General features: G+C 48.0%; 1 protein-coding gene, 1 long non-coding RNA gene and 1 other non-coding gene across 3 annotated transcripts; 1 reads left to right on the forward strand and 2 right to left on the reverse strand.

The window, feature by feature from the left end:
* Nucleotides 1-11,087: 11,087 nt before the first annotated feature.
* Nucleotides 11,088-14,069, reverse strand: LY6L (lymphocyte antigen 6 family member L). Its single transcript, XM_070464286.1, has 4 exons — nucleotides 13,475-14,069; nucleotides 13,038-13,127; nucleotides 12,804-12,920; nucleotides 11,088-11,752 (listed from the first exon to the last, which is right to left on the reverse strand). The coding sequence occupies exons 2-4, from the start codon at nucleotides 13,108-13,110 to the stop codon at nucleotides 11,526-11,528; spliced, it is 417 nt and encodes a 138-aa protein (XP_070320387.1). The 5' UTR covers nucleotides 13,111-13,127; nucleotides 13,475-14,069; the 3' UTR covers nucleotides 11,088-11,525.
* Nucleotides 14,070-15,794: 1,725 nt separating this feature from the next.
* Nucleotides 15,795-24,608, reverse strand: LOC139029612 (uncharacterized). Its single transcript, XR_002311550.2, has 2 exons — nucleotides 23,985-24,608; nucleotides 15,795-17,259 (listed from the first exon to the last, which is right to left on the reverse strand). It is a non-coding gene; the product is annotated as an uncharacterized lncRNA (long non-coding RNA).
* LOC139034097 (small nucleolar RNA SNORA48) lies at nucleotides 23,958-24,102 on the forward strand. The gene has a single exon (XR_011486552.1). It is a non-coding gene; the product is annotated as a small nucleolar RNA SNORA48 (small nucleolar RNA).
* Nucleotides 24,609-25,597: the final 989 nt, after the last annotated feature.

The raw sequence follows: 25,597 nt of genomic DNA on the forward strand, positions 1-25,597 counted from the left end.
ACGGCTCCAGCTGGTCTAGGAATCAAGGGACCAAGGCACACTGCTTCCCTTTCACACTCAGATGGTCCAGGTGATGCTGTGAGGTAGAGTGCATAAGTCAGCAGGAATCTGAGTTGGATTCCTGTCCCAGTGACCCAAGCAAGCACTGGGCTCCATGCCCTGAAGGGATTTGCAGACATGGCGCCTACCCCGAGGTGCACAGGTGTGCGGGAGCCCATTGAACCTCATGCACCCTGCTGAAGGGGCATCAGCGAGACAGATGCACCCAAAGGGAATGGGTCTCCAGTGGCCCCCAACAAGGGAAGGGGGCCCTCAGCCCCACAAGATAAAGAGTTCTGTCACCAACCTGATGAGGCCCCTGGGCATCAGACAATAGCCCAGCTTGGCCCACACCTTGATTTCAGTCCCTGAGGACTGAGCAGAGCAGCCAGCCCAAGCTACCCAATCTCTGATGCAGGAGGTCCCTGGGGCATGGACTGTGAGGTGGCTGAGCAGGTGAGCTGTGGCCGCTGGCAAAGCAGTGAGGATGACGGCAGGGTCCCGAGGGTCCAGCCGGAGGGCTCTCCCTGGGGGGTCCAGCTCAAGGGTTCTGCTGGGGGGAGGAGTCTAGCTGGAGGGCTCTCCCCGGGGCTCCAGAGGAGCTCTTCAGGCAGCCTTGGAGTCCCAGTAGCAGTTTTGGTTTCAGCAAAGGCCGTGCCTCTTCCCCCTTAGACGCAGCCGCTCTAATATTGCCTGAGCGCGGTGTGGTCTGCTGATGACACTGCCGGGCCATGTCCCCTGAGAGTCCTGAGGTTTGGTTATGCTCAGGGCCCGTTTCACATTCAGATTTTTTCCCCGGCTGCTTTGTAAGCAGAAATCACAGGATTCCTGGATGAGGAAAGTGATTTTCCCACCAAATTCAAACACCCCAACGAGTCGTCTGTTTAGTGGCTGGGCTGGTGCCAGTTGGGGAGACAGAAATCACCCAGGTTGTCTCAACACGGGGAGTTTAATGTCAGGGAACTCTAACAAATCGAGGTATTTGACCACTCAGAGGGTAGAAGCGGACCCAGCAGGCTCCAGAAGTGGCATAAAAAGGCAGCTGCTACTTTGGGCCGAGGCAAGTGCATGGCAGGGAGCTGAGGACTGACAAAGCCCCTGCACCCTTCCACTGCTAAAGCGGTGAGGGGTCTTCTACCGCCACTGCTCCCCAAAGCAGCCTGCTCTTGCATGAGACAGCTGTGGGACTCCATGGTTACCTGGCAAGGCCGTCCACCACAGCATGGGTTTTTGAGTAATCAGTTCTTAATTGAGTTACCAGAGAGTGGCATCTGTTTAATGGGTCACAAGAGAAAAGATTTTCCATTGAGTAGAAAACTGGTCGGACCTCTTTCTCATTATCCCAGCTCGTCTAAAGGGCTAGCAGCCAGAGAATAAACTCCTCTTCCTCACGCCCCTCTGTCTGTCCCCTGGCAGCTCCGTGGGTCCAGGTCTGTCTCCCACTCTGGTGGGACCTGGCCCCCATGGCTGCCTCAGGGCTCCGCGGTCCTCTGTCAAGGGTGTGTGTTCCGGCATCCTGGCTCCCAGGGCCTCGGTTTCCCGCTCCCTTCTCTGTCACCAAGGGCCTTCCCTGGTGGCTCAGTGGTGAAGAATCCGCCTTCAATGCAGGAGACACAGAGATGTGGGTTCGATCCCTGGGTCAGGAAGATCCCCTGGAGGAGGGCATGGCAACCCACTCCAGTATTCTTGCCTGGAGAATGCCATGGACAGAGGAGCCTGGCTAGCTACAGTCCATGGGATTGCAAAGAGTTGGACACGACTGAGCAACTAACGCTTTCTTGTCATCCTAACAAAAGCGATCCTATCACAGCCCTGACTGGAGGCAGTTCGGGAGTTGGACTGTCCAGCTGTTGTGGGAGGCAGGGCAGCACAGGGACCGAGCACCTCCCCGACGCTTCCCTCGCTGGGGTCCAGGTTGGGGGCGCTCGGCGGTGTGCAAGGCCACAGCCAGGACTGAGTGGTTCCTCTGAAACAAACATCCCCCTCAGATGCCAGTCATCTCAGGGGAGGACCTGACGCTTCCCAGGGCCAGGCCCTGCAGCTCCAGATGTGTTTATTATACGTCGACCAGGCCAAGGTAAGGATACCCCGTTGTCTGTTTGCTATGAGGCTCTGAGGGGCAAGTTCATGAGGATGTTTGCCTGCTGGCTTCCTCTTTCCCTCTTCTAATTTTTCCCCTTCTCCAAGGCGTCCTCAGGGGAGGGAGGAAGGCGGATCAGTCGTTAACCCTGCCTTTCCATGTATGTGTGTGTGTTACAATCTTGCTTATCCGTATGTGCATGTACTTGTGAGTGTATATATGTGTATGTATGTGTGTGTGTTTATGTGAACGTGGATATGTGTGGATGTGTGTAGGTGTGTATATATGTATGTATTCATGTGACTGTGAGTCTGTGTGTGTGTATGTGTGTGTGTATTCACATGCCATGTTTCTGGAGATGTCATGGTCAGAAAAGGCCCATGGTCACTGGCTCAAAGGACTGAACTCCAGGTATTTCCTGAGTTGCTTCTAGTTTAGTCCAGGTCACGGGAGGGGACGTCCCAGGACCCCACTGTTGCCCAGAACCAGCCCACAGCATAGCCAGGCACAGAGCGGTGGGCGTGGCTTCACTGAACTGACTGCAGTATGCTGTCTAGAGGCCCGGCCCACGCCCCGCCCTGTCCCCTTGCCGGCCCACACGGAGTCACAGGGAGCCCGCCCCTCTCCTGTGTGGGACGCAGGTTGTGATTTGGCATCTAGGGCAGTAGCTCCGTGTTGGCCCCAGGACAAGGAAGTGTACCGGTCCTGTTTCCTGCGCTCGGGATTCCAACCGGTGCCAATTGCCTCCCACCCCGCACGGTCCATGGACGGCAGCTCAGCCTTAGCAACTGTGGAGCCGGGGGGCGGGCAAGCAGGGCGCTCAGAGCGGGGCCTGGAAGAGGCCGGGCCCCTGGCTGAGCAGGAGCCCACTGCGCAGGGTAGAGGCCCGCAGTTGCCCAGGCTCACGGGGCAGCGGGTGCCCCGGGCGCACTGATGTTTCTCTGGGGGTCTGATCCTGCTCTGAGGGTCACCCTCTGGGGATCACCGTCTCTTCTTCAGAACCTGAGATGGAGAAAAAGGCTGCTCCCAGCCAGGCCTCTGGGCCGCGGGGAAGGCAGGGCATTCCTGACCACCTGCGGGTTCGGCAGGTCCTGGAGAGTGAGCCGTGCAGCCCCATAGCCCCGTTCTCCAGCATGCCATGGGGTGGGGGTGCAGAATTTAGGGGAGCAGGGGATTGCCCAGCACCCGCAGGGGGCCGGGCAGGCTCGGCCCAGTTTTCACCAGTACCAGACAGGGATGTTTAGACATCTTTGCCGGGGCCTGCCTGCAGGGGTCCCTCTGACAATCCACAGATGGGGAGAAAATCACCAAACAGCCACCCCGGCTCCTACTGGGTGGGGTAGGAGAGACCCAACCTCATAAAGAGGCTTTCCAGCTGGAGCACAACTTGGAACACCCACAGGAGGCCTGCGGACCCCTCTTCCAGAAATGGGGCAGGTGAGGGCAGCTGCCGGGGCCTGAAGGCTCGCAGCTCCAGGCAGCCTGTGCCCGCTCTGGGGCTCACCCCAGGGGTCTGTCACCCCCGCCCCCGAGGAGGGTAGAAGTGGAAGGACACGTGAGAAATGAGGGGGGGACAGAAGCAAGGACCAGCTTCTCCAGGTGCACGGGCTCCCTGGGGCCACTTCCTTCAGAGCAGAGGTGGGGAGAGGACCCGAGCGGAGCACTGGCAGCCTCTGAGCCCAGTGAAATGGAGGGGTCTCCGTGGGGCTCTGAGGGCCTCTTGGCCCCTGGCCTGACGCCCCGTCCAGAGCACGCCCTCCTGAGGTCACTCAGGTCACCCCTCCTTCACTCTGGGATGTCCCCGTGGCCTTTGCATGAAGGAAGCAGCAGAGCATGGGGTGTCTGGAGGGGGACATGCCTGACCCCACTCACAGGGCCACCAGGGACCCCCAGGCTGACAGCTGAGCTCCGCCCTGGACTCACCCACCCGGAGGCGGCCTTGGAGGAGAAGCAACAGGAGTGCTGGGGGGGGGGGGGGGGGTGGCAGGCAGCTTTAAAGCAGTGAGGGGAGGAGTCGGCCTTCTGGCCGTGCTAGCACTGCAGGCTGGGATCTGCTGGGAGGCCAGGGTCTGCGGGGAGGCCGGGTGGGACATTGTCCACTCAGGTGCACCAGGGACCGACCACCCTGCCACTGCCCGCTGAAGACCCTTGGTGCCCACAGGTTCCCAGTGCCCCAGCTGACCCTCAGCCCTGAGCACAAGTGCCTCCTGGGACCCGGCTCAGACACTCAGCAGTCAACACCTGCAGGCTGCGTCACTATCCCCCCTTTCTGTGGTTCCTGTCCACAGCCCTGAACCCACGCTGAAGAGGCCTTGCAGGCTCCCCTCCACTTCTGCTGGCCTCAGCTCTCTGTGCACACACCGGGGCGCACCACAGGTTCAGGAGGACCCCACGGTCAGCCAGGCCTGTGAGGGGGCAGGCAGAGGAGCTGCCTACCCTCACACCTCTGGCCTCAGGCTTCTCCTGCTCCTGCTCTCCCCGCCCCCATCTCCCTCAGCCCCGCACCTGGCACACCCTTGATGCCCAGGTATGTCTGTCCTCATGGCTTCTCTGGTCGTCTGTCCTGATGACGTGGGTTCTGGTCCCAGGCACCCTCACCTGAACCCCAGACCTGAGCTCCACCCCGATGCAAGTAAGAAGCAACCCTGTTCTCACGAAGGCTTCCTGGGGGTCTTAAATATGCAGCCTCTGAGGACCCCATGGTCCGTGGGGGGGAACTGACTTACAGCTGGGTGGGAGGGAGGGGGCAGGGTCTCCCCACCTGCAGGCCCACCCACCCAGGCCAGCAGCAGACTCAGCCATCAGCTCTGATGTGACTGGCCCCGTGGAGCAGGGAGGGAGCCCACACCGTGGAGAGGTGGGGGAGAGGTTTGTGGGGTCCACAGAGAGCCCCAAGTGCCCAAGAGAGTGGGGGCCAAGGGACGGGGTGGGAAAGGACAGTTCATTGTATCAAGTTCACACTCCATAGAACAGACGGCCCCACGGCTCTGCGGCAGTAATTAAACTCCCTTGCCCCTGGCACTCAGGTGCTGCAACCAAGACTTGACCAAGACCTTCCAGTGCTTCGAATCTGTTCAAAGTGTCCAGATTTTATCATTTCTCAAAACTCTTTATGTCATACCTCGGGACTATAGACTCTGACTTAGGTGCAATTAAGTGAGAAGTCAAGAACAAAAAAGATAAGTACAATATTTTTTCACATGTAGAAATGAAAAAAAAAAAAGCATTTCAAAGTAGCATAGTTTTTTTTTTAGAAGAGGACATCTGAAATGTTTTTTAGCATTTTTAACACTAGCTGGGTTTAGAAATGCGTGTCTCTTTCTGGCTGCACTCAGGCTTCCTCTGAGGGGAGTGGGGTCTGCTGTCCAGCTGTGGTGCACAGACTCAGTGCATCGGCTTAGTTGCCCTGCGGCACATGGGATCTTCCCAGAGCAGGGATCAAGCTGGTGTCCCTGCATTGGCAGGCAGATTCGTAACCACTGGATTACCAGAGAAATCCTTAAATATTTTTTGAAAGACCCAGAATAGATAAGGAAAATACTACTTATCAAATGTTTTGGATAAAGTGAAGGGTGGTAGTTTGGGCAAAATCTATATCCTTCTCTAGTTATATGAAAGAGCAATACAAGACTAGGACTCTGTTAAGAGGGGCTCATAGCGTAAACTTTTCATTTGAATATAATTTCAGACTTATAAAAAGTTGCAAACAAGTATAGAAGTGTTCTATACAACCCTTTACACAGATATTCCAAATTTTAACAATTTATATGCAATTTTAAATTGCATATAACCATAGTACAGTGATCAAAATGACAAAGTTAACACTGACATGCAACAATGATCCAGTTTACAGACCCTTCCTGAGTCTGCCTGAGCCCCCCTTGCCCTCCTCCTGCCCACCACACAGCCAACCTCAGGTCCCACCCGCTTGTCTGGCCTCCTGAGTTCCCTTTGGTTTGGAACAGGCCTCAGTCTTGATTTCTTTCAGGGCCTCGGCACTTTTGAAGAGTGACAGCCAACTGTGTTGTGGAAAGTGTGTTCATTTGGGCTTGTTTATGTGGAGGAAATGTGATTGTGTTCATGGTGGTGTTGGCTTTGGTCCAGACGCTTGCACTGTAGTTATACACACTCACACTATCACAGTCTCTCTGACACACGTGTTCCTCGTTCACACACAGAGCCCCCTCTGGTGCCTAAAACACACCCCAGGACTCCCACAGCCTGGCATGGACCTGGAAGGACCACCAGAGGCCTTCCCTCAGGGTCGTGTCCACACTGTGAGCTCCTGATAGGAGCTCAGAGCTTGGGAGGGATGTCGACAGCTCCAGCCTCCGTCACTGGGCCGCTCAGCGCAGGGGTGAGCCTGCTGAGTGCCAAGTCACTTTGGTCGTATGTGACTCTTTGCCACCCAAAGGACTGTAGCCCTCCAGGCTCCTCTGTCCATGGAATTTTCCCAGCAAGAATACTGGAGTGGGTTGCTGTTTCCTCCGCTAAGGGATCTTCCCAACCCAGCGGTCGAGCCCACATCTCCTGCGTTGGTAGGCGGGTTCTTGACCACTAGTGCCACCTGGGAAGACCATCTTTTCAAAAACATCTTAACGGGATTTCTCTCCCAGCCTTCTCACTCCCCACAGTCCCTCTGGCACTTTTTAGCTCCGTGCGTCTCCTCTTTTCCGTCATCTAGTCAGAAAGCTGGAGCTTGATTATTCCACAGTGCTGCTTACTTCCCACCACTGCAGCCCCACCTGGGGCCATGAGGTGGGAAGATCTAGGGAAAAATGTCAGTGGGTTTTTTACCCCACAGGCTTGGGGTCACAGATCCTCTCACTGGAGAGGCCAGTCCCCTTCTCTCAGAACTTCGGGCGCGTTGTGGCCTGCTGAAGTCGTGGTTTTCCCCTCACTGAGTTAGCCCGAGAGGGAGTCAGGTCTTCTGTCCATGCTCACTTTCAGGATGTGGGCCATCTTGGGAATCCCCTCGCGGCTCGTGGTCAGGAGCTCAATGCTCTCACTGCTAGCGCCGGGTTCAGTCCCTGGTCAGGGAACTAAAGCCCTGCAAGGTGTGTGGAGTGGGCTGTCTGTCATAGGTCAAGTCTAGAGAAAACTTGAAGGAATGAAAAGGGGGAAACTTACCACACTTTGGTGCCACTTTGAAGTCTTATTTCCCAGTCTTTCTACTACTGGTTTCTGTTCGGAGTCCTCATGTGGCCTCCCCATGTATTTCATTCTGGTTTTATAGCTGCGTCCAGTGGGCGAGGAGAGTGTCCGTCCGTCCCCTCCGAGCTCGGGCTGGCCCTGACCCTGTAGCCCCACGCTCTGCACAACACCCTCTGTGGCCGGTATGGCGCCATCTTCTCTGAATTTACTTCACGACTGAGGGCAAGCATACTTTTTTATATTTATGTGTCATCTCATATATCTTTGTTAATTTTTTTCATGTATCATTCATATTTGATTCAGCCCCTTTCCCTCACCCTAAATTTTTTAATTTGTTTATATCCTGGGGGGGGGGTGTGTATGTCATGAAAGATCTTTATATTTGTACATAAACAAATCAGTCTCTCTTTGCTTACATTTGGATTTTGAATTATATATAGAAAGCCTATTTCCACACACAGGTTATGAAGATACTCCCATATTGTTTCTCTGGGTATTTGTATAGTGTTAGTTGTTTAATATTTAGTTTATTCTCAGGTATGATGTATGGATGCATGGGTATGGATCCAATTTTGACTTTTGCTAAGTAGTCACTTATTTGTTCACAAACCAATTATTTTTTAAAGGTTCATCTTTGCTCCAGTGAGTAGAGATTCCGCCTTTATCATACACTAAATTTCCATATGTTCTTGGGTATATTTCTGGTCTTTTTATTCTACTTCATTTGATTGTCCATTCACAGGAGAGTAACACACTGTTTAAATTTTTTCTTCTTAGAAGTTATATTTTAACCTCTGGTAGTGTGAATTACTCCCACAACTTAATTCTTTTCCTAACTGATCTTGAATGTTTTTGTTTACCTGTCTTTCAACTTGTCCAATTGAAAAAAAGACCACTGTTATTTTTATGGTAATCACATTAATTAAAAATCTTATAAATTAGAAAGAACTGACATTTATTTAGAGTAAGGAGTGTTTTTACAGCTGTTCAAAGCTACTGCTGCATCTTTTGGGAGTTTGTTGAATTTTCCTCCTCTAGATTTTGCATATTTTTAGTCAGATTTATTTTTAAATATTAGGCCCCTCTTCTCCAATAGTAAATAAAAACTTCTCTCCCGTTGCAGCCTCTGGTGGTCTATCGCCTGTGTATAAAACGGCTATGATTTTCACTTCAGTTTCATGTTCTACTAACTTATTGTATGATTTTTATTGATTTTGCTAGTTTTACCATTGATGTTTCAGGGTTTTTGAAACATAATATTTAGTTGCAATAGAGATTGTAATTCCCACATTCTCTCGCCTCTACTCGTTTTCCTTGTTTATTTTCATTTGCTTGTGTCTCAAATACAACATTGGGAAGTACCGATCCTTCTGTCCAGCACCTTTATATGACTGTCTCCAGCACCTTCCTATACAGTTAAACTCCTGCCTCCAGGGCTGATACACACAGTCATGTTATTGTATAATATGCTGCTGAGTTTGGTTTGTTAATATTTTACTTTATTTAAGGTTGTTGAACTGATCCACAAGATGCTCTAATTTCCTTTTTTAGTATCGTCATCAGGTTTAGCTATCAGTATTATGCTTGCTTTGTAAAAGGAACTTGGAAATTTTACTTTTTGGGTCAAATTTGGTAATCTGTATTTTTCAGTAGGGAATACTTCATTGCGTCTGAATATTCATACCTATTCCATGCAATGACTCTTCGGTGACAATTCAATCAACTCTGCTAAAGTGATTTATACCCAAGAATAATCACCCCGTTGAAGTGGACAGTATGTTGAGCTTGACAAATGTAAACACCGATAGAGCCAGCATCACAGTCAAGACAGCTTGCTAGTTCCTCAGTTTTGCGGATCTTCTCTATTTCATTTTGGTTTCCTATTTCACTAACTCACACTCTTGGCCTAATTTTGATTTCTTTTGGTTTAATTTTTCTTTTTCCAGGTTCTAGATTTAAGCACATAGTTTCTTGATGTCTCAGCACATCTTCTTTCATAACATAAGCCTGTAATCTATCCATTTTCCTCACATTGCCCACTTTCTTTTTAAAATAGAGGTTTGTCCTGATTTTATTATCCTTCAGTTGAAGGAATTAAAAAAAAAATATTATAATTCCCTGTTTAACAGATGAAATAATGAAATGTAACAAGTCAGAAATAGCTGGGATTTAAAAGTTTTCTTCTTTGTTATAGATGTTTAGTTTAAGCAGATATGGTCAGAGAACATGGCCTGTGGGGTAATTTATTGTTAAATGATAAAAATCTGGACATTTGGAACAACGTGAGCGTATGAGACTGTTCTGTTCAAGGTTGGGCAGAAGACCTTGGTGGGGTTGGAGGCGGGGGACAGGTTGTGAAGGAGAGCAGAGTCCTTTGGGCTCTGCGGCGTGTGGCGTTCACACGCGGCCTGACCCGTGGCTGGACCACACGCGGCGGGTGGGAACGCGCAGTGCTCGGGTCTCTCTTTAGGGCACTGGAGTGGAAGCGGCGGCGGGATTCCCCCACACAGGCGCTCCCTCCTTGGTCTTCACAGTCCCTCCCCTGCCGCCTTCTCAGAGCCCCGACCTCTTGCGGGCCATCTGGGGGACACCCAGGTTCCATCAGTGGGATCAGGCCCCACGACAGGACCAGGACAGGGAGAACCCTGCAGGCAGATCCGGTGAACAGAGGTCAGGGGACGGGGAATCTATGAACGTTGGCTCACCAAATCCATTTTATAGTTAAAGTTAAGGTAGTACAAACTAGGATAATCAGAAACTCAATTATGAACGACGTGGGGCAGAAGGGAAAGGCAAGGTGTAATCAGATGGAGACAGCACTGGGCACATCTGAGTGTCGGCACGAAGCTGGACACCTGCTGGAGTGGAGGCTGTAGCCGGATTTGAGTTTCCCAACAGAGACTGTGAAAAAAGACTCCAGTGGCCAAAGAATCTGCAGCAAAAATCCTGAAGCTGAGGATGGCTACAGTGGTGCCTGCACCTTGGCGCAGAGCAGCTTTGGGTTGGGTGGCCATGTGTTGCTAGGCCTCTGGGGAAAGCGGGAAGGTGTGGTGTCAGGAGGCTTGTGACCCAGCATTATCTCAGGTCAGAGGGACTGGGGGAAGCCGCGTGGTTGAGGACGGCTCCAGCTTCTTCTCAACCCACCTGCTCAGCCACCATGAAACTCACTGCTCAGGAATACCTTTTTCATGTGGTTGTCAATCATCTTCATCTTTCCTTCACTCATTCTTTACTCGTTTATCCATTTATTCAGGAAAGTTTCTGATTTCTAGCTGAGAGTGTGCCCAGAAGGCCTACAGTCTCAGGTACCCTGTACAGAACAGAGACCAGGATGCTCAGCCCTCAAGGTGCCCCTCTCCATGGACAGGGAAGCAAAGACTGGCTTGCACAGTGGGCAGTGGGGAGACAGGGCATGGTGGCCTCTGGCCCAGGTCACACACACAGATCCTAGTTTGGAGGGAAGACCCCAGCTCTACCGGGTGACCGTTTCCCTTCTGCACTGGCCTCGTGGGCCTGCCTAAACTCAGGAAGTGAGATTCCTTATGCCTCAGTGGGCCAGGAACCTCACACGGGGAGACGGGAGCAGTAGATGGTGACCAGTCTGCTTGGCCAGCCCAGGGGACCTGACGGGGTTTAAATTCAGCATGAAAATACACGCCCCGAGTGAAGGGGAGAGAGGCCCCTCTTTAAGGTGGGCATTCTGGGACTCTCATCCAAAGACCTCTGGGTCACCCCAACCACAGAGGTCTGCTGAGAGCTGGCCGAAGAGCTGGAATCTGGGCACAGCGGGTAGAGACGAGGAGGAGGCAGGAGGGGGTGTGGTCAAGCAATGACTTTATTGTCTCTGGAAGGAGTGATGGTCATGGTCCCCCTGCAGGACTCTGCCTGAGCCAGGGACAGAGGTGGCCAGGATGGTGGGTGTGGAGGGACCGAGAGCACAGAGCAGGTCAGAGCCAGAGCGAGAGCCACCCTCTGGCTTTCCCCACCTCTGCTCCCACAACACCGGGGTCTGGACCATCCATTCAGGGCAGGGGCTGTTACCCCAAGCTGAGAAGTGTGCACTCCCCACTCCCCTCCAACATAGCGGGGGCTACAATCCCAGGCTGTGTGAGTGAAGGGCCCCTGCTGGGGACAGGAGAGGTGGTCAGGCCCATGGCGAGGCGATGGCACCTCCGACCACCTCAGGGGCATGTCCCACCCAGGGTCTCGAGAGCGACGGGGGCAGGGTGTGCTTTGGGCTGAGGGAAGGTGCTCACAGCAGGACCCAGAGGAGGCTGAGGCCCACCTGAAGCAGGAGCCCCCGGGAGAGGGCCCAGGGGCCCTCCTGCGGGGCGGGGGCCCCGTTGCAAAGAGATCCGGAGCAGCACTGCCGGACAATCTTGCTGAGCTCCCTGGAGTCCGACAGCCATCTGAACTCCATGTTGGCGCTGGGGCACCTGGGGGCACAGCGCTTGCTGAGCAGGGTCTTCACCCGGAGTCCTGCGGGGAAGGGGGCAGCATCCAGGAGGAGGAGGAGCCCAGTCCCCAGGCGGGCACCGACACCGTCTCCTGACCCTTTCACAGGCCAGGCTCTGCGACGCGCTGGGAGCACAGCTGCCCAAGGTCACCTTCAAGGTCACAGCAAAGGCAAGGTTCAGGGCTGCTGGCCCCGGTCTGGGCTTTTCCCTGAGACCACGCACAGCCTGGACACCCAGGCAGCCAGGGGCCTGGGAGTTCTGGGGAGATGGGGGAAGATGAGCAGAGAGAAAAGGGAGGGCGACCGGAGAGCCAGTTGTTCCCAGCTGGGGCTTCTGTCCCCCGTTCACTCAGAGATGTGCAGAGACCTTGGAAGGAAGCTCCGGAGGGAAGCAGGACACTCAGAACAACCCAGTTGAAGAAGAAAAGGTTGTCTTGGAGGAGACCGCCTCCTCATGCTGTGCTGTTGTGTTGTGTGTGTGTGTGTGCTGTATCTATTGCGTGCATGGTATTCACTATGTTAAACCTCATTGTACTGTATATATGACAAGTGCACGGGGCCTCCCAGGTGGTGCTAGTGGTAAAGAATCCACCTGCCAATGCAGGAGATGCAAGAGACTCGGGTTCCATCCCTGGGTCAGGAAGATCCCCTGGAGTAGGAAATGCAACCCACTCCAGTATTCCTGCCTGGAGAATTCAAGACAGAAGAGCCTGGCGGTCTGCAGTCCCTGGGGTCGCGAAGAGTCAGACGCAGCTGAGCGGCTGAGCACGCACACACATATGACAGCTGTATGCATTGCCTTACATCATATCCTGGGCTGCCACGTGGCACACGGTTTAGTGACACCCCAGAGAAGGAGAGAGACTGGCCGGCCCTCTCCAGAAGCCGGCTCCAGAAGCCCCCAGGCTCAGCCTTGAGCAGCTGGCCCCTCCCCTGTGCTCAGGATGGGGATCAGGCAAAGGCGGGCGCAGGCTGGGGTCCCCTGAGGGGAGCCTCCATCAGTTCCCCACTGAGACCCCCAAGGATCCAGTGCCAAGTTCCCGGAGTCCCCCTCCGTGCTGGCCAAGTACTCACTCAGGGTGATGATCAACTTGTGGGAGACGCAGACCTGATCAGTGGAGGAGCACGCTGTAGGCAAGCAAAACTCCGGGCTCCTGACCTTGAAGCACTGGTAGCAGCTCAGGTTCTTCCCTGCGGGGCAGCACCGGCGCGGAGGAGCGCGCTGCGCACCCGCCCAGCTAAGGGCCATCGCCGCGGGATGTGCCCGCCGCCCCCAGGAGCCCCCGCGGCCGACAGGGCCGTCCTTACCTGGCTCTCTGGCTCCGCCAGCAGGGTCCAAAGACAGCAGCAGAGCCCACAGGGCTAGAACTAGCGCCCCCATGACACCACCAGCTTAGCCTGACGGGGAGTGGAGGAGGGAGGTGGGGCAGAGAAGGCTTTGCCCAGAGCTCCCCAAGTCACACCCGCCCATCCTCTGGGTCTCTCCTCTCTGGACCCCCCTCATTTGAGGTCAGTCAGATCCTTAGTTCTCAGGGGACGCTCTCTGCCATCCTGACCCCTCCTCCCGCCCCTTCCCTTCCCAACTGCAGGGAACTGCCCTTCCAGGAAAGTCAGCCCTGCTCTGGGGAGGGTCTCCTGGGGTCCGTGAGGATGGCCGCTTCCTGCTGGAGCAGAAAGGGGAGAGGGGTTTAGGGAAGGCACCTCCCCCGTGGCTCACCCCCTCCGTCAGGCTCCACCAACCTTACCTGGAGACCGGCCTCTCTTGGGGCCCTGCCTGAGTCCAGGCGTGGCAGGAGATGCTGCCCTCTTCTCTGACTCCCGGGGACCCAGTCTCCAGAGGCTGCACCCTGAATGCAGAGCCAAAGCCCAGAGGCTCTCACCTGGGTGTCTGGAAGCTAGGTGGGTTTTCACACCACTTCCTGCCTGCACGTTTCCCCAGGCCCTTTCTTTTTTCCTTCTTGCCTTTATTTCCTTGATCATGCCCCGCTGAGCACCTGTGAGGAGCAGGCGGGCAGGGTGTGGGTCCTGGATCTGGATTTGCAGCAGGGGAAATGCCTGCCTCCAGGGGTCCAGCAGGAGAGTGGGTAGAAGGACAAAGGGGGTGACTACTAGGCAAAGGGGGGTTGAGAGGGGGCTGCCTCTGGCCCCCAACTGACTTCTGCGACACCTCCACCAGCAACTACCGGGCCTCAGCACCCCCTTCAGGCCCAGTTTCCCGTCACCGCAGGGAGGGGATGTGCTGGCTGTTGACAAGGGTGTGCAGCTGGTTGGGATCATTTCCCCTCCCAGTAGTCCAACCAGGACTGTCCCCCGCCCCGTCTTGCCTGGCAGGTCCCAGCCTCCACGTCGGGGGTGGTGGAGAACCCAGAGCCTCCGGTCCAGTAAACTGGGCACCGCTCCAGCCCCTCTAGCTGTCCTGCCTTTGGCCGGGTGTGAGCCGGGCTTGGAGGTGGGCCCAGAAGGGGTGGGACTGGACCCGCCTGGGGTGCGGATCTTGGTTTACATTGCTTGTTTATTCGTTTGCCCTTTCATGCAGTGATCCAATTGAATGTGAGTCTGGGACCTCAAACCGCAGGGTGGTGTTGGATGTGGGTGTGATTAAGCAGGCTGGGTGGGCGTGGGGTGGGCAGCCGGGACAGCTTTGCACGACCCCACGCCTCAGGGTAGTCTCGAGTTAAAGCCTTGGCCCCACTGGCTAAGGGTGAGTCACCACCTGTGAGCTCATGTTTCGGCAAGGTCCTTTCTTCTGGGCCGGGGACGCAGGTCCTGGGGCCAGGGAGGTCTCTGCCCCCAGCGATGTTTCTGCCTTCGTCTGCTGTCCCCGCACCCCGGGGGCAGGCTCCCTGGACGGCTCCCTGGTACTGCCGGCTGAGAGCAGTGGGAGACGCATCCTTTCTTCCGAAGCAGACAAGTCGGGGGGTGGGGGGTGGGGAGGTGACACCCTCGGCAGGCTTGGTGGCACATGGAAAGAAGGGAGGGAGAAGGGGAAGTTCAGAGCTGCGGCAGCCAGAGAGACTCTCGACGTTGGTGGACATCCACCCCTCCCACCACTCGAGCGCGGACGCAGGGGCAGCTGCACTTCACCGCGCAGCCGGAAGAGGGCGAGCCCGCGCCTGCAGGCGAATCTGCAGCGCGCGAATCTGCGGGGAGAAGAAGATAAATCCTTGCTCTTGGAAAATGTCCCCGACATCCAACTAGGGAGCAGAATAAAACTCTCCTGCCCGAATTAAAACATTTGAAAGTGTGAAGGAGCACCTTGCATCAGAACAACAATAGGCATCAGAACAATAGGCAATAAAAAGAAGACGAGATGAAAAATGACGAACGTGAGGAACGACTGGAGGAAAATCTCCGTTTATGGTCTCCGTAAGTAGACCAGCTTAGAAGTGAGCTCACACTTACGAGTTCCAAGGGGGCAGGCACGTGAGACCCTAAGTTGGAAGCTGTAGCATGAGGGCCGGCAAGCAAGAGGACAAAACGACCCAACTTCAAACTAAAAGTGCTCACCTGTTCTGGAAAAATGACCCAGAAAAGTGAGCGCTAAGACTACGTTAGTAAAAAATGTAAAAGATACAGAAGCACCCTTTAGTGCAATCCCCCCATATATGTAAAGACAAAAAAAAAAAAAAAAAAGGTTGATATCAGACTTCTCAAGATGCAGAAATTATTAAAAGAAGAAAAACTCAAGAAAATAAAATTTGAACCAAGTATTTTAAATATAGTCAATAATATAATCAAGCATCAATACTATAAGAAAAGTTTTTAAAAACTTGAAGTTTGATTTTTTTAGTAAAAGGGAAAAAAATGACAATACATGAATTCAAATTCCCAATTCAAAAATCCTGGAGGGGCAGGGAGGAGCCAAAGCCAGCAGAAGAGAGTATGGAGAAGATCATCAGGCTGGAAGCGGAAGTAGATGGTGCAGAGACCACCACCCAGACATGACTAATAAAGCAAAAACTCGGCTCTCTGAAAAATGGAAAGAACTAGATAAGCAACTGACTAACCCAATCAATAAAAGAGGGGCAGTACAAATATACAAATAATAAATACTGAGTGAAGCAATTATTGAAAGACAAAATTTTAAATGATAACAGAATATTTCATATACCCTTATTAAGCAAATGTGGGACCTCAAATGAGGTGGATAACTACCTAGGAAAATACGCTTAGGCAAAATTTATCCCAGTTGAGAGAAAAGCTTCAAAAGATCAATTTCAGTATAAAATAAACATAATAAGAAACTATCCCAGAACAAATGGCCCGGATCAGATTATTTCACAATCTGAAATAATTCTACAAAATTCACAAATTCTACAAAATCTTCAAAGACCAACTATTCCTAATGACACAGACTGTTTTGAGAACATAAAAGAGAATTCCAAATTATTTTAGTAAAGCCAGTATAATATTGATAACCAACCTAATAAAAATTGTAAAAAGAAAGACAATTACAAACCAACATCTTTTATCATTGCAAAAATCTTAAAGAAATATTAACAAACAGAATCCAACAGTACATCAAGAAAACACACGAAGAAAAAGTAGGATATATTACTAGGATTCAGATAGTTAAATATCACAGAATTTGTTAATACAATTCATCCTTTTAATAGATATGAAAATAAATGTCATAGGATTAAATCTATAGACTTTGAAGTATCTTGGAATAGACTAATTATCCTTCAATTAAAAATATTCAAGAAAAATATAATCTCTTAAAGTCATCACCTTGTAAGAAAAGTATTCCCATCACTATTTGAAATTCAGCCAGTATTCACTGATATAATTATAAAATATTAATTAGAGGCTTCAGAATGGGGAAAGAAGTAAAATCAGGTCCATCTGTAGATGAGGTGGTAGTATACCTGGAAATCCTGGAGAATAAAGAATACAAATAACAAATTTCGAAAACAATCAGTAATGAGTCAGGATGCAAGGTTAACATATAAAACTCAGTGGCCATCAGAGGGCGTCCGGGATGTGTCAGGACGAAGGAGGCCGGCAGACACGTTCTACCGCGGGACCAAGAAGACAATACCAGGCAGGTTGCAGCTGTCATATTTAAATGTGCTGGGGAGCTGAGAGGACCAAGGACCAAGTGGTTGGCTTCCAGAAGTGGGGAGCTGAGCCTCCGCGGCCCCCAGCCCCGTCCTGCGGGGGCCTATCCAGCCACCACCCCGACTGTACCCAAACACCCGGCCGAGCGGCGGAGTCGTCTACGCATGCTCCGTCTGGGAAAGCGCCCGGCGCACGCGCAGGGTCCCGCATTCTGGCGGTGGTACCCAGGGCGGACCGTGTATAAGGACGACGGGCACCCGCGGCGTCCCACCGCTCTCAGGACCAAGTTCCCACCGGAGGAAAGAGGTCTGCTCCGAACACACGGCTGATCTTGCTCTGAAGAGACTCGACAGTCTGAAGTAAGGCAGCAGGAGTTGGCGGTGCGAGGCTTAAGGGCACGAAGGTGCGGAAATGCGTTTGCCACACTTTCCAGGACGAGGAGAGGGCCTGCTGAGCCGCTGCTGGAAGCCTGGGAGGAGAGGGATGGGAGGTCAGATGCGCCTTCCTAACTCTGGGGTCCAGCCCCACCTAGCTCGACTCTGATGGAGCTGACCTGGAGAACACCTCGTGCACTTGATCTGGTAAAAGAGGAAACTAGAGACCTTCTAGTACTCGTGGCCTCTGGCCCTTATTTATACGACGCCGGAAGGTGGCAGTAACAATAGGGGGAAAGACCCGGGGATGATCCAGATAATGGAGTCAGCTGGAAAGGACTTTATGTTAAGTGTATTCAATAGTAGACTTGAAAAACTGAGAATTTAAACAGAGAATAGGACTTTATAAAACAAATCGAAAAAAAATATACCATGTATTGGCCAGGATTTTCCAGAGAAGCAGAACCAATAGAATGTGTATGTAAACAAAAAGTTTAAGGATGGGGCTCATGACCTTAGGGAGGCTGCAAGTTAAAAAACTCCAGGGTGGGCTGTGTTGGGGAGCAAAAAATTTTCCTCTACACTTTTGGCTAGCCTAAGAATTGAATTGACATGAGACAGATGAACAGGAGATCAAACAGAAGTGTAGTGCCACATCTACATGGGAGAGACCCAGGGAAGCTGAGTAACTCACCGAAGTGGCTGAAGCCCTCACGTTAATACCATCCTCAGCCAGAGAAAAACACGGGTTGTTGAAGGCAGGGAGAGTCAGTTAAGGGGGGTCGATCAGTGATGCAGATCAGTGATGCAGTCATGCAGTCACTGAGTTCTCCACCAGTATGAGTTTCTAGATATTTAGTCATCCCAAATGGAGATTGCCTTTATACATGTAAATGTTTCTTACAAAAGGTCAACTCCTACTTGGTTTTCAGAGCACTTCCCATGTCTGCTGTTTCCCAGAAAATAACTAGCTTGAAACAACTAATATGCCAAAGAGACATATTTTAGGGTGGCAAATTCTGCTCCCCTACAGCCAGAAGGATAGAGACCCAGGAAGAGCTGATGCTACAGTTAAAGTCCAAAGACTGCTGCAGAATTCCATCTTGTTTGGAGGAAATCAGTCTTTTGGGCTATTCAGACCTTCAACTGATTAGATGAGACCCTCCCACATTATGGAGAGCAGCCTGCTTCACTCCAATTTCACCAATTTAAATGTCAGTCCTGGGACTTCCCTGGTGGTCCAGTGGTTAAGAATTCACCTTTGCAATGTAGGGGATTTAGGATCGATTCCTTGGAGGGGGATCTAAGATCCCACATGCCACAGAGCAACTGAGCCACAACCAGAGTCTGTGCACTGCAACAAACATCCCTAATGCTGATGCAGCCCCAAATAAATAAATACATATTTTAAAAATGTCAATCTCATCCAAAAATATCCTCACAGAAACATCCAGAATAGTGTCTGACCACATATTGGAGTACTGTGGCTCAGTCAAGTTAATACATCCAGTTAGCCATTGTATTCAGAAAGTAAAAAATAAAATATCTGAAATTAAGAACTCGTTTGGATGAATTAGGAGCAAAAGACACTATGAACATAGGTAGAGACAGGACAGTATAAAATAGCCCAAGGGAAACTTAGAATAAAAACAATAGAAAAAAAATTAATTGGAGCATCAGAGCCTGTGAGATTCAGTCAAATGGTCTAACTTTACATGAGATTGGAGTGCCATAGGAAGAAAGAGGGGTTAAATAAATACTTGAAGATGTAATATTTTTCAAAATTCATGAAAGATAACCCACAGATTCATGGATCACAGAAAATCCTAAGCAGGCTAAGTGCAAAGAATGTCATCCCAGCTGGTGATAATGCAATCAAGATGCTGAAAGCCAAAATGATGGTCTTAGTGAAACGGAGCAGGACTGTATGGTCCTTCCTCCCACCCCACCCCCCACTACCGTGTCCTCTCCCATGCATCAACCTATCAGAGAACTGTGCCCAAACTGATCATAGACCCTGAGAGCCCTCCCTCAGCTGACTTTAAAAGTGCCTTACTGTAGAGGTCAGATTTGTGGTTGCCACGGGAGAGGGGGCTGGGAGAGGGAAGGATTGGGAGTTTGGGATTAGCACATGCAAACTATTATATAGGATAGATAAATAACAAGGTCCGATGTCGGGGAGTGTTTAACCCGAGGATTCCTACGTGCTGTTTCTCTCAAGTCCGTTGTTTCTTTTCAAGCGGAGCAGCACGCTGCTCCCAGGAACTGAGGTCACTGTGTGAGACGGGCTTGGGTCTCCTTCAGTAAACATTCTCTTTACGACAAAACTGCTTAGTCTCCATCCCCTTTCTTGAGTTATGGACTGTCTCCTGACCTTGTGACCATTATTACCCCTTGTTCCCTTGGTAACGGTTGCTGTACGTTTGGTTTTCTGAACTTTATCACTGTCGTAAGAAACTTCTTGTACCACAGCCTATATATACTCACAGGAAAATCATTAGATTTTTTGCTCCATCAGCGCTTAGGTCCCCGTGTCGTCTTTGTTTCTCTCTCTCTCTGGCTGATTCTCTGGGGCGTGGAGACCCGTCGGGCTCACTCTCCTGCCTGCGCTTCTAAGACCCTCTCGAGAAGGCGCTCTGTGCCTCCCCCTCCTCGAGGGGGCGCCTGGTGCCTTCGTGAGCGATGCAAGCTCTGTGTCAAGGGCTTTATTGGTTTTCTGTGTAAACCAGGGAATATCAGCCTCTTTCTCTCTTTCACTTTCTTATCGTCGACTCCGGACCACCAGGTTCCGGTCCATTAAAGGACCCCAACAAGTGGCGCCCAGAACAGGGACACTGGTATACGTGGCATTTAGGGTGGAGTGACTCATGGACCTATTGAGGTCGGTAAGTACTAAGACATGGGTCAAACGGCTGGAAAGCCCCATCATTTCTCTATTTTACTTCACCATTTGTTTAAAGCTCAGGGACTTATGGTTTCGCGCTAATGAATAGAGGCTTGCTTTCAAACAGTGGTTAAATGTAATCCTTGGTTCCCTGATAGAGGCATTTTGATTTACAAATTTGGCACCAGGTCAAAGAAAATGTTGAACAAGCCGCCAAGCAAGGAAAAAATATTCCAATTGATTTCTGGCCCCTATGGGCTCTCATTAAAGCTGTAATTCTGCCATTTCAAGGTAATTCTAGCCCTCCCAATATTCGGACAACAGACAGAACACTTATTACATGAATATAAATTAAATGATAAAACTTTACAAAAGGCCCAATTAGAACAACATAAAATATTTCAAAATGTTCTTACTAGCCCTGCCCCGGCTGCTCCAAATGCTCCTCCTCTGCCAACAGGCTCAACTCCAAAAGTCTCTCCTTTGTGGGAACCTAATGAAAATTATGCTAATTTTTAAGCTAGATTAGAAACTGCTATTTCCCATACTGTAATTGGAGAAGAAACCAAAAAACAGCTAGAGAAATTACTTGCTTATGAGAATGCAAATCAGGAATGCCAAAAAGCTATTGCTCCAATTCGTGAGACTGGGACTATTATTGATTATTTGAAGGCTTGTCACAATCTAGGATCAGAAACTCAAAAGATGCAAATGCTAGCTGAGACAATGGCTGCTTGCTTTAGAAAGAGAAATGAAGGATGCTTTACATGTGGAGATAAAAACCATTTAAAAAGGGACTGCCCTAAGAAGGCTAATACAAAAAACCTCCAAGAATTTGCCCTCACTGCCATAGAGGAATGCATTGGGCCAAAGATTGTAAATCTAAATTTGATATTGAAGGAAACCTATTCCAAGAAACTCCAAACAGGGGACACCCCCCCCCCCCCCCCGGTCCCCTACAACAAAAACCAGGGGCAAATTCTATCTTTTTCCTCAAACCCTCAACGTCCAGCAGTGCTGCCATTAATATACCAGCCCTAAATGATTTTTTTTCCTTTACCCTCAAGCAGTCCCTTCTAGAATACCTACCGGACTTTTTGGACCCCTGCCCCCACAAACTTTCGGTCTTTTACTTGGCTGATCTAGTTTGACTTCTAAAGGAATTACTGTTCACCCTGGAATAATTGATTCAGATTATAAAGGAGAAATTCAAATTATGTCATTTCAGATTCTATGGCAATTCAAAAAGGGGGACAAAATTGCTCAATTACTTCTTTTACCTTACATTTCTATTAACTCCTCTAATAATGTATGGACAAATAGATTCAACAGTACAGATCAAAAACAATCCTTATGGACATCATTGTTATTTAAATATGTCCAACCAAATATAAATATCAAAATTAATGGTAAAAGATTTTCTGGTCTCCTCGACACTGGATCTGATATTACTATTATTTCCAAACATTTATGGCCCAAATCCTGGCCTATACAAAAAATCTCTTGCCAAATTGCAGAAATTTCTCAAACCAAAGTACAAGAAGTTTATCAAAATGTTCAAATCTACCCATGTGAAGGACCAAAAGGCCAGCCTGCAACATTAAGACCTTATGTGATAGATGCACCCCTTAATCTAATAGGAAGGGTCTTACTTATGCAATGGCAAACTCAAATATACATTCCACATTTTTCCTAGGGGCCACTGCTCATTTAACAAACAAAACAATTATTAAAATAATTTGGAGAAATGATGAGCCTATTTGGACAGAGCAATGGCCCCTTATGAAAGAAAAATTACAGGCTGCTAAAGAACTTATAGACACACAATTAGAATTGAAACATATTGAGGAATCTTATTCTCTTTAGAACTCTTTTTATTATAAAAAAGAAATCTAACAAATGGCATCTCTTAACAGACCTTAGAAAAGTTAATGCATCTATGAAACCTATGGGTACATTACAACCAGTGATCCCATCACCTATTACTATTCCTCAAAATTGGCACATTATTATTACTGATTTACAAGATTGCTTTTTTAATATACCTTTACACCCTTTAGACCAGGAGAGATTCACTTTCTCTCTCCCTTATCCTAATCATATCGGGCCTCATAAAAGATTTCAATAGACTATGTTACCTCAAGGTATGCTTAACAGTCCTAGCATTTGTCAAAATTTTGTAGCCAAGGCTTTACGTCCTATGTGACAAAAATTCCCTCATGCATATATCATTAATAATATACTATAGCTACAAAAAGGAGAAAGGATCTTTTTGACACTGAATGGCTATGATATTCTTTAGACTCCAGAGAAAACTGATTAAAATAAAATCTTTTTTAAAATTACAAAACCGATTCTTCTTACACGTGCAGTTAGGAAAAGGTTAACTTGTTAAAATATTTTTTTTTTGGAACTCCAGTTCTGCCTGGGAAACAAACATAGGCCTAAGAAAAAACCTTAAGTTAACTCTTATCATGACAGTGGCATACGCAGCCCACTCTATCTAGGACTCCAGCAATCAGCAAATTGGTGGAACTAAAAAAAAAAAAATAATATATATATATATATATATATATATATATATAAAAGATATTTTAAAGCAGAAAAGATATTTCAAACAGAAAACTACCTCTGTATATCTAAAATTATCTATGTCTCAATGTATGTCTTTGTTTTTGGATAATATGAAGTTAATGAGCTCTATTTAAATTCAATTGTTTGCTAATCTAATTAAGACATGTCTTAAATCATCAACATTACATAATACTTTTATTATGCCTAGGTTTAAGGTAAACTAAATTTGTCAACAGAAAGGTAACTCTTTATATATATATATATATATATATATATATATAAATAAGATGAAAACTTTTAGATAAACTCTATTAATAATTATATTTTTAATAGAATAATATATTATAATCTAAAATAATCTCTTAGGATTGGGGTAACTTAAATTTCTAGAGTTATACTAAACTAAATAATAAAAGTTTATTAAATAGCTAGGTCATTTCCAAATAAAATAAGATTTTAAAACATTAATTACTGAACATTAACTTCCTCTTACAGAAAGTTTTTCTTACAGAAAAACTAAAGAGATTTCAAACTATTAATAAATATATTATATATTGTATTATATAATACATATATTATAATATGATATAATAAATATATTCACCAATCTATAAAATACTAATATACAAGACACTTCATAGTTGCTAAAGAAAAGTAAGATATATACTTTTAATAAAAAGATATAAGAAATGGCAAATAAAATGATGAATACAAAAATATAAAAAAGGTTTATGACAAATGAAAGAAAATTTTATGGCAAATGGATTTAACTCATTGCCCTGAACTTTCTTCCTCTTCCTTCTTACATGTCTCGATCGATACAAATTCTTCTTTTATATGGGCCACACCTCTCCAAGGTGAAACTACACGACATGTTATAACCCACTTGTTAACTTACTTTGCAATAATGAGAACACCTAATTCTATAAAAACAGACAATGGCCCTGCCTATATTTCTAGACAGTTCAAACAATTTTTACATTCATTCTCTATTAAACAGATCACAGACATTCCTTATAGTCCACAAGCACAAGACATAATTAAACAAACACATCACACACTGTAACTGCAAATAAAAAATTAAATAAGGGGGAATACACAGGAACACTTTTATCTTCCTTATCCAGAGCAAACTTTACTAGATTCTAATGCAATATATTCTTTAAGCCTCTAACTACTGTTAATATAGCTTTATTTCAGTTTCCAGTCTGTAAGATTCTTAAAATAACATCAACTTCAATGCCTGTTTCACAATACAAAACAAAAACAACATAAAAAAGGACACCATTTCCTGAATAAGTTATTTGTTCCTAAGAGTATCAAAAGTGCAAAGTAACTCCCTGGCAATGGGCAAAGAGGCACCTGATTGGTGGTGTTGCTCTTATATCAGTCAGGGGCAAAGCAGATGTCTAGTCCTTTGTTCATCCTAGCTTGATGCCTGGATTGGTGGCCAGAGCTATTTCATGCCTGGGGCACATAAAAGAGAAAAAAAAAAGTGCAAAGTATTCACCTTCTTTTCAGGTCTGTCTTGAAAGTATAATCACCTTCTTTAACACACTGAATAGAGATTCAACAGCTGCCAGGCTGCGTTTCTTTTCCAAGGACAAGGTCAAATATATTTGGATATGAGCAATGTTTCATTTGTCAAGTTGTTCTGCATCAGCTTTTCAATAATTTCACTTAGGAAAAAATGTTTGAATGTTTGCTCCTAATCCTTTGCCCCAAATAACACAAACCACTTAAAACACAGTCAGATCCCATTTCTTTTTATATCAGAAAAAATGTATGTACTGAATGAGGAAGAAATCAACCCATTAATTCAAAACCACAGCCAAATACCAGTCCCCAAACAGATCTCTAGATTATTATTATTTTTTTTTTTGGACTGAAATATTTCCTAGGAATGTCAATTTCATCATTGTTGTTTTCCTTTCTTTCTATAACTATTGTTAATATAGCTTTATTTGTTTTAAATTTTTTAAACTTACTGCACAAGGAGATATTTTGACAAAAGCAGAAAAACATTTCGAGACATTAAAGGACACCTCCCTTCCTCTGCCCATTTGGTATCAAGACGGGTTAACTAATCAATGGAAATCTAAGAAACTAATCTTACAGGGAAAGGGGTATGCTTCTATTTCTCCAGATGGATCCAACGAACTCACATGGCTTCCTCTTCAGAAGATTCAACCTAAGGGGGCCCCCAGCATTCAAACTAGAGATGAAACAACAAAAACCCCAGGAGGAAGAAATTCCAATACAAGCCATGGCAGCTTTAAAAATTTCCAAAAAACGCCACATTGACGTCATTGACCTTATGATCTCCCTACTTGGGGACAGATAAAAACCCTTACTAATCAAGCTGAAAATCTGATTTCTCAACAGGGAATGCCTCAGAATCCTGAAAATACTTTTCTTAACTATGCTTGCTTTGCTTGCTTTTGCTTCCCCCACTCAGGCTGACTTGATTGATCACACTTATTGGGCTTATGTACCTAACCCCCCTTTTTATTGTAGTTCTAGAATGGACAGATATAGGACCAATCGTATCCACTAATGACTCAACACATATGCCCCCTCCTTGGAGCTTGGAGGGGCCCTCTCATCCTGAGAAAGAAGGAAGACTAATTAACATTTCTCTAGGCTATGAAATCCTTCCTTTATGCATGGGCCCAACAAAATTATGTATTAATGTTAATCGACAAACTTGGGCTTTCGTCCTGCCTCCAAAAAAGAACATCCACACATTGCTTGGATTATTTACTGCCCTTTCTTTGTCAGTGAACCATGTTTATACTATTGAAACTTTAGGGAAAGAATTAGGGAAAGAACAAAGAACACATGCAAAGGGTTTACTAATAAGAACTTTAAATATATTCCTGTCCATTGGGACAAAGTCAGGCCAGATCAGTAAAATCAGTGTTTATGGCTAATCATACAGTTGTCGATTGGGGACCCCATGGTATGTGGTTATC

This window comes from Odocoileus virginianus, unplaced genomic scaffold (assembly GCF_023699985.2).
Source record: "Odocoileus virginianus isolate 20LAN1187 ecotype Illinois unplaced genomic scaffold, Ovbor_1.2 Unplaced_Contig_23, whole genome shotgun sequence".
NCBI classification, from domain to species: domain Eukaryota; kingdom Metazoa; phylum Chordata; class Mammalia; order Artiodactyla; family Cervidae; genus Odocoileus; species Odocoileus virginianus.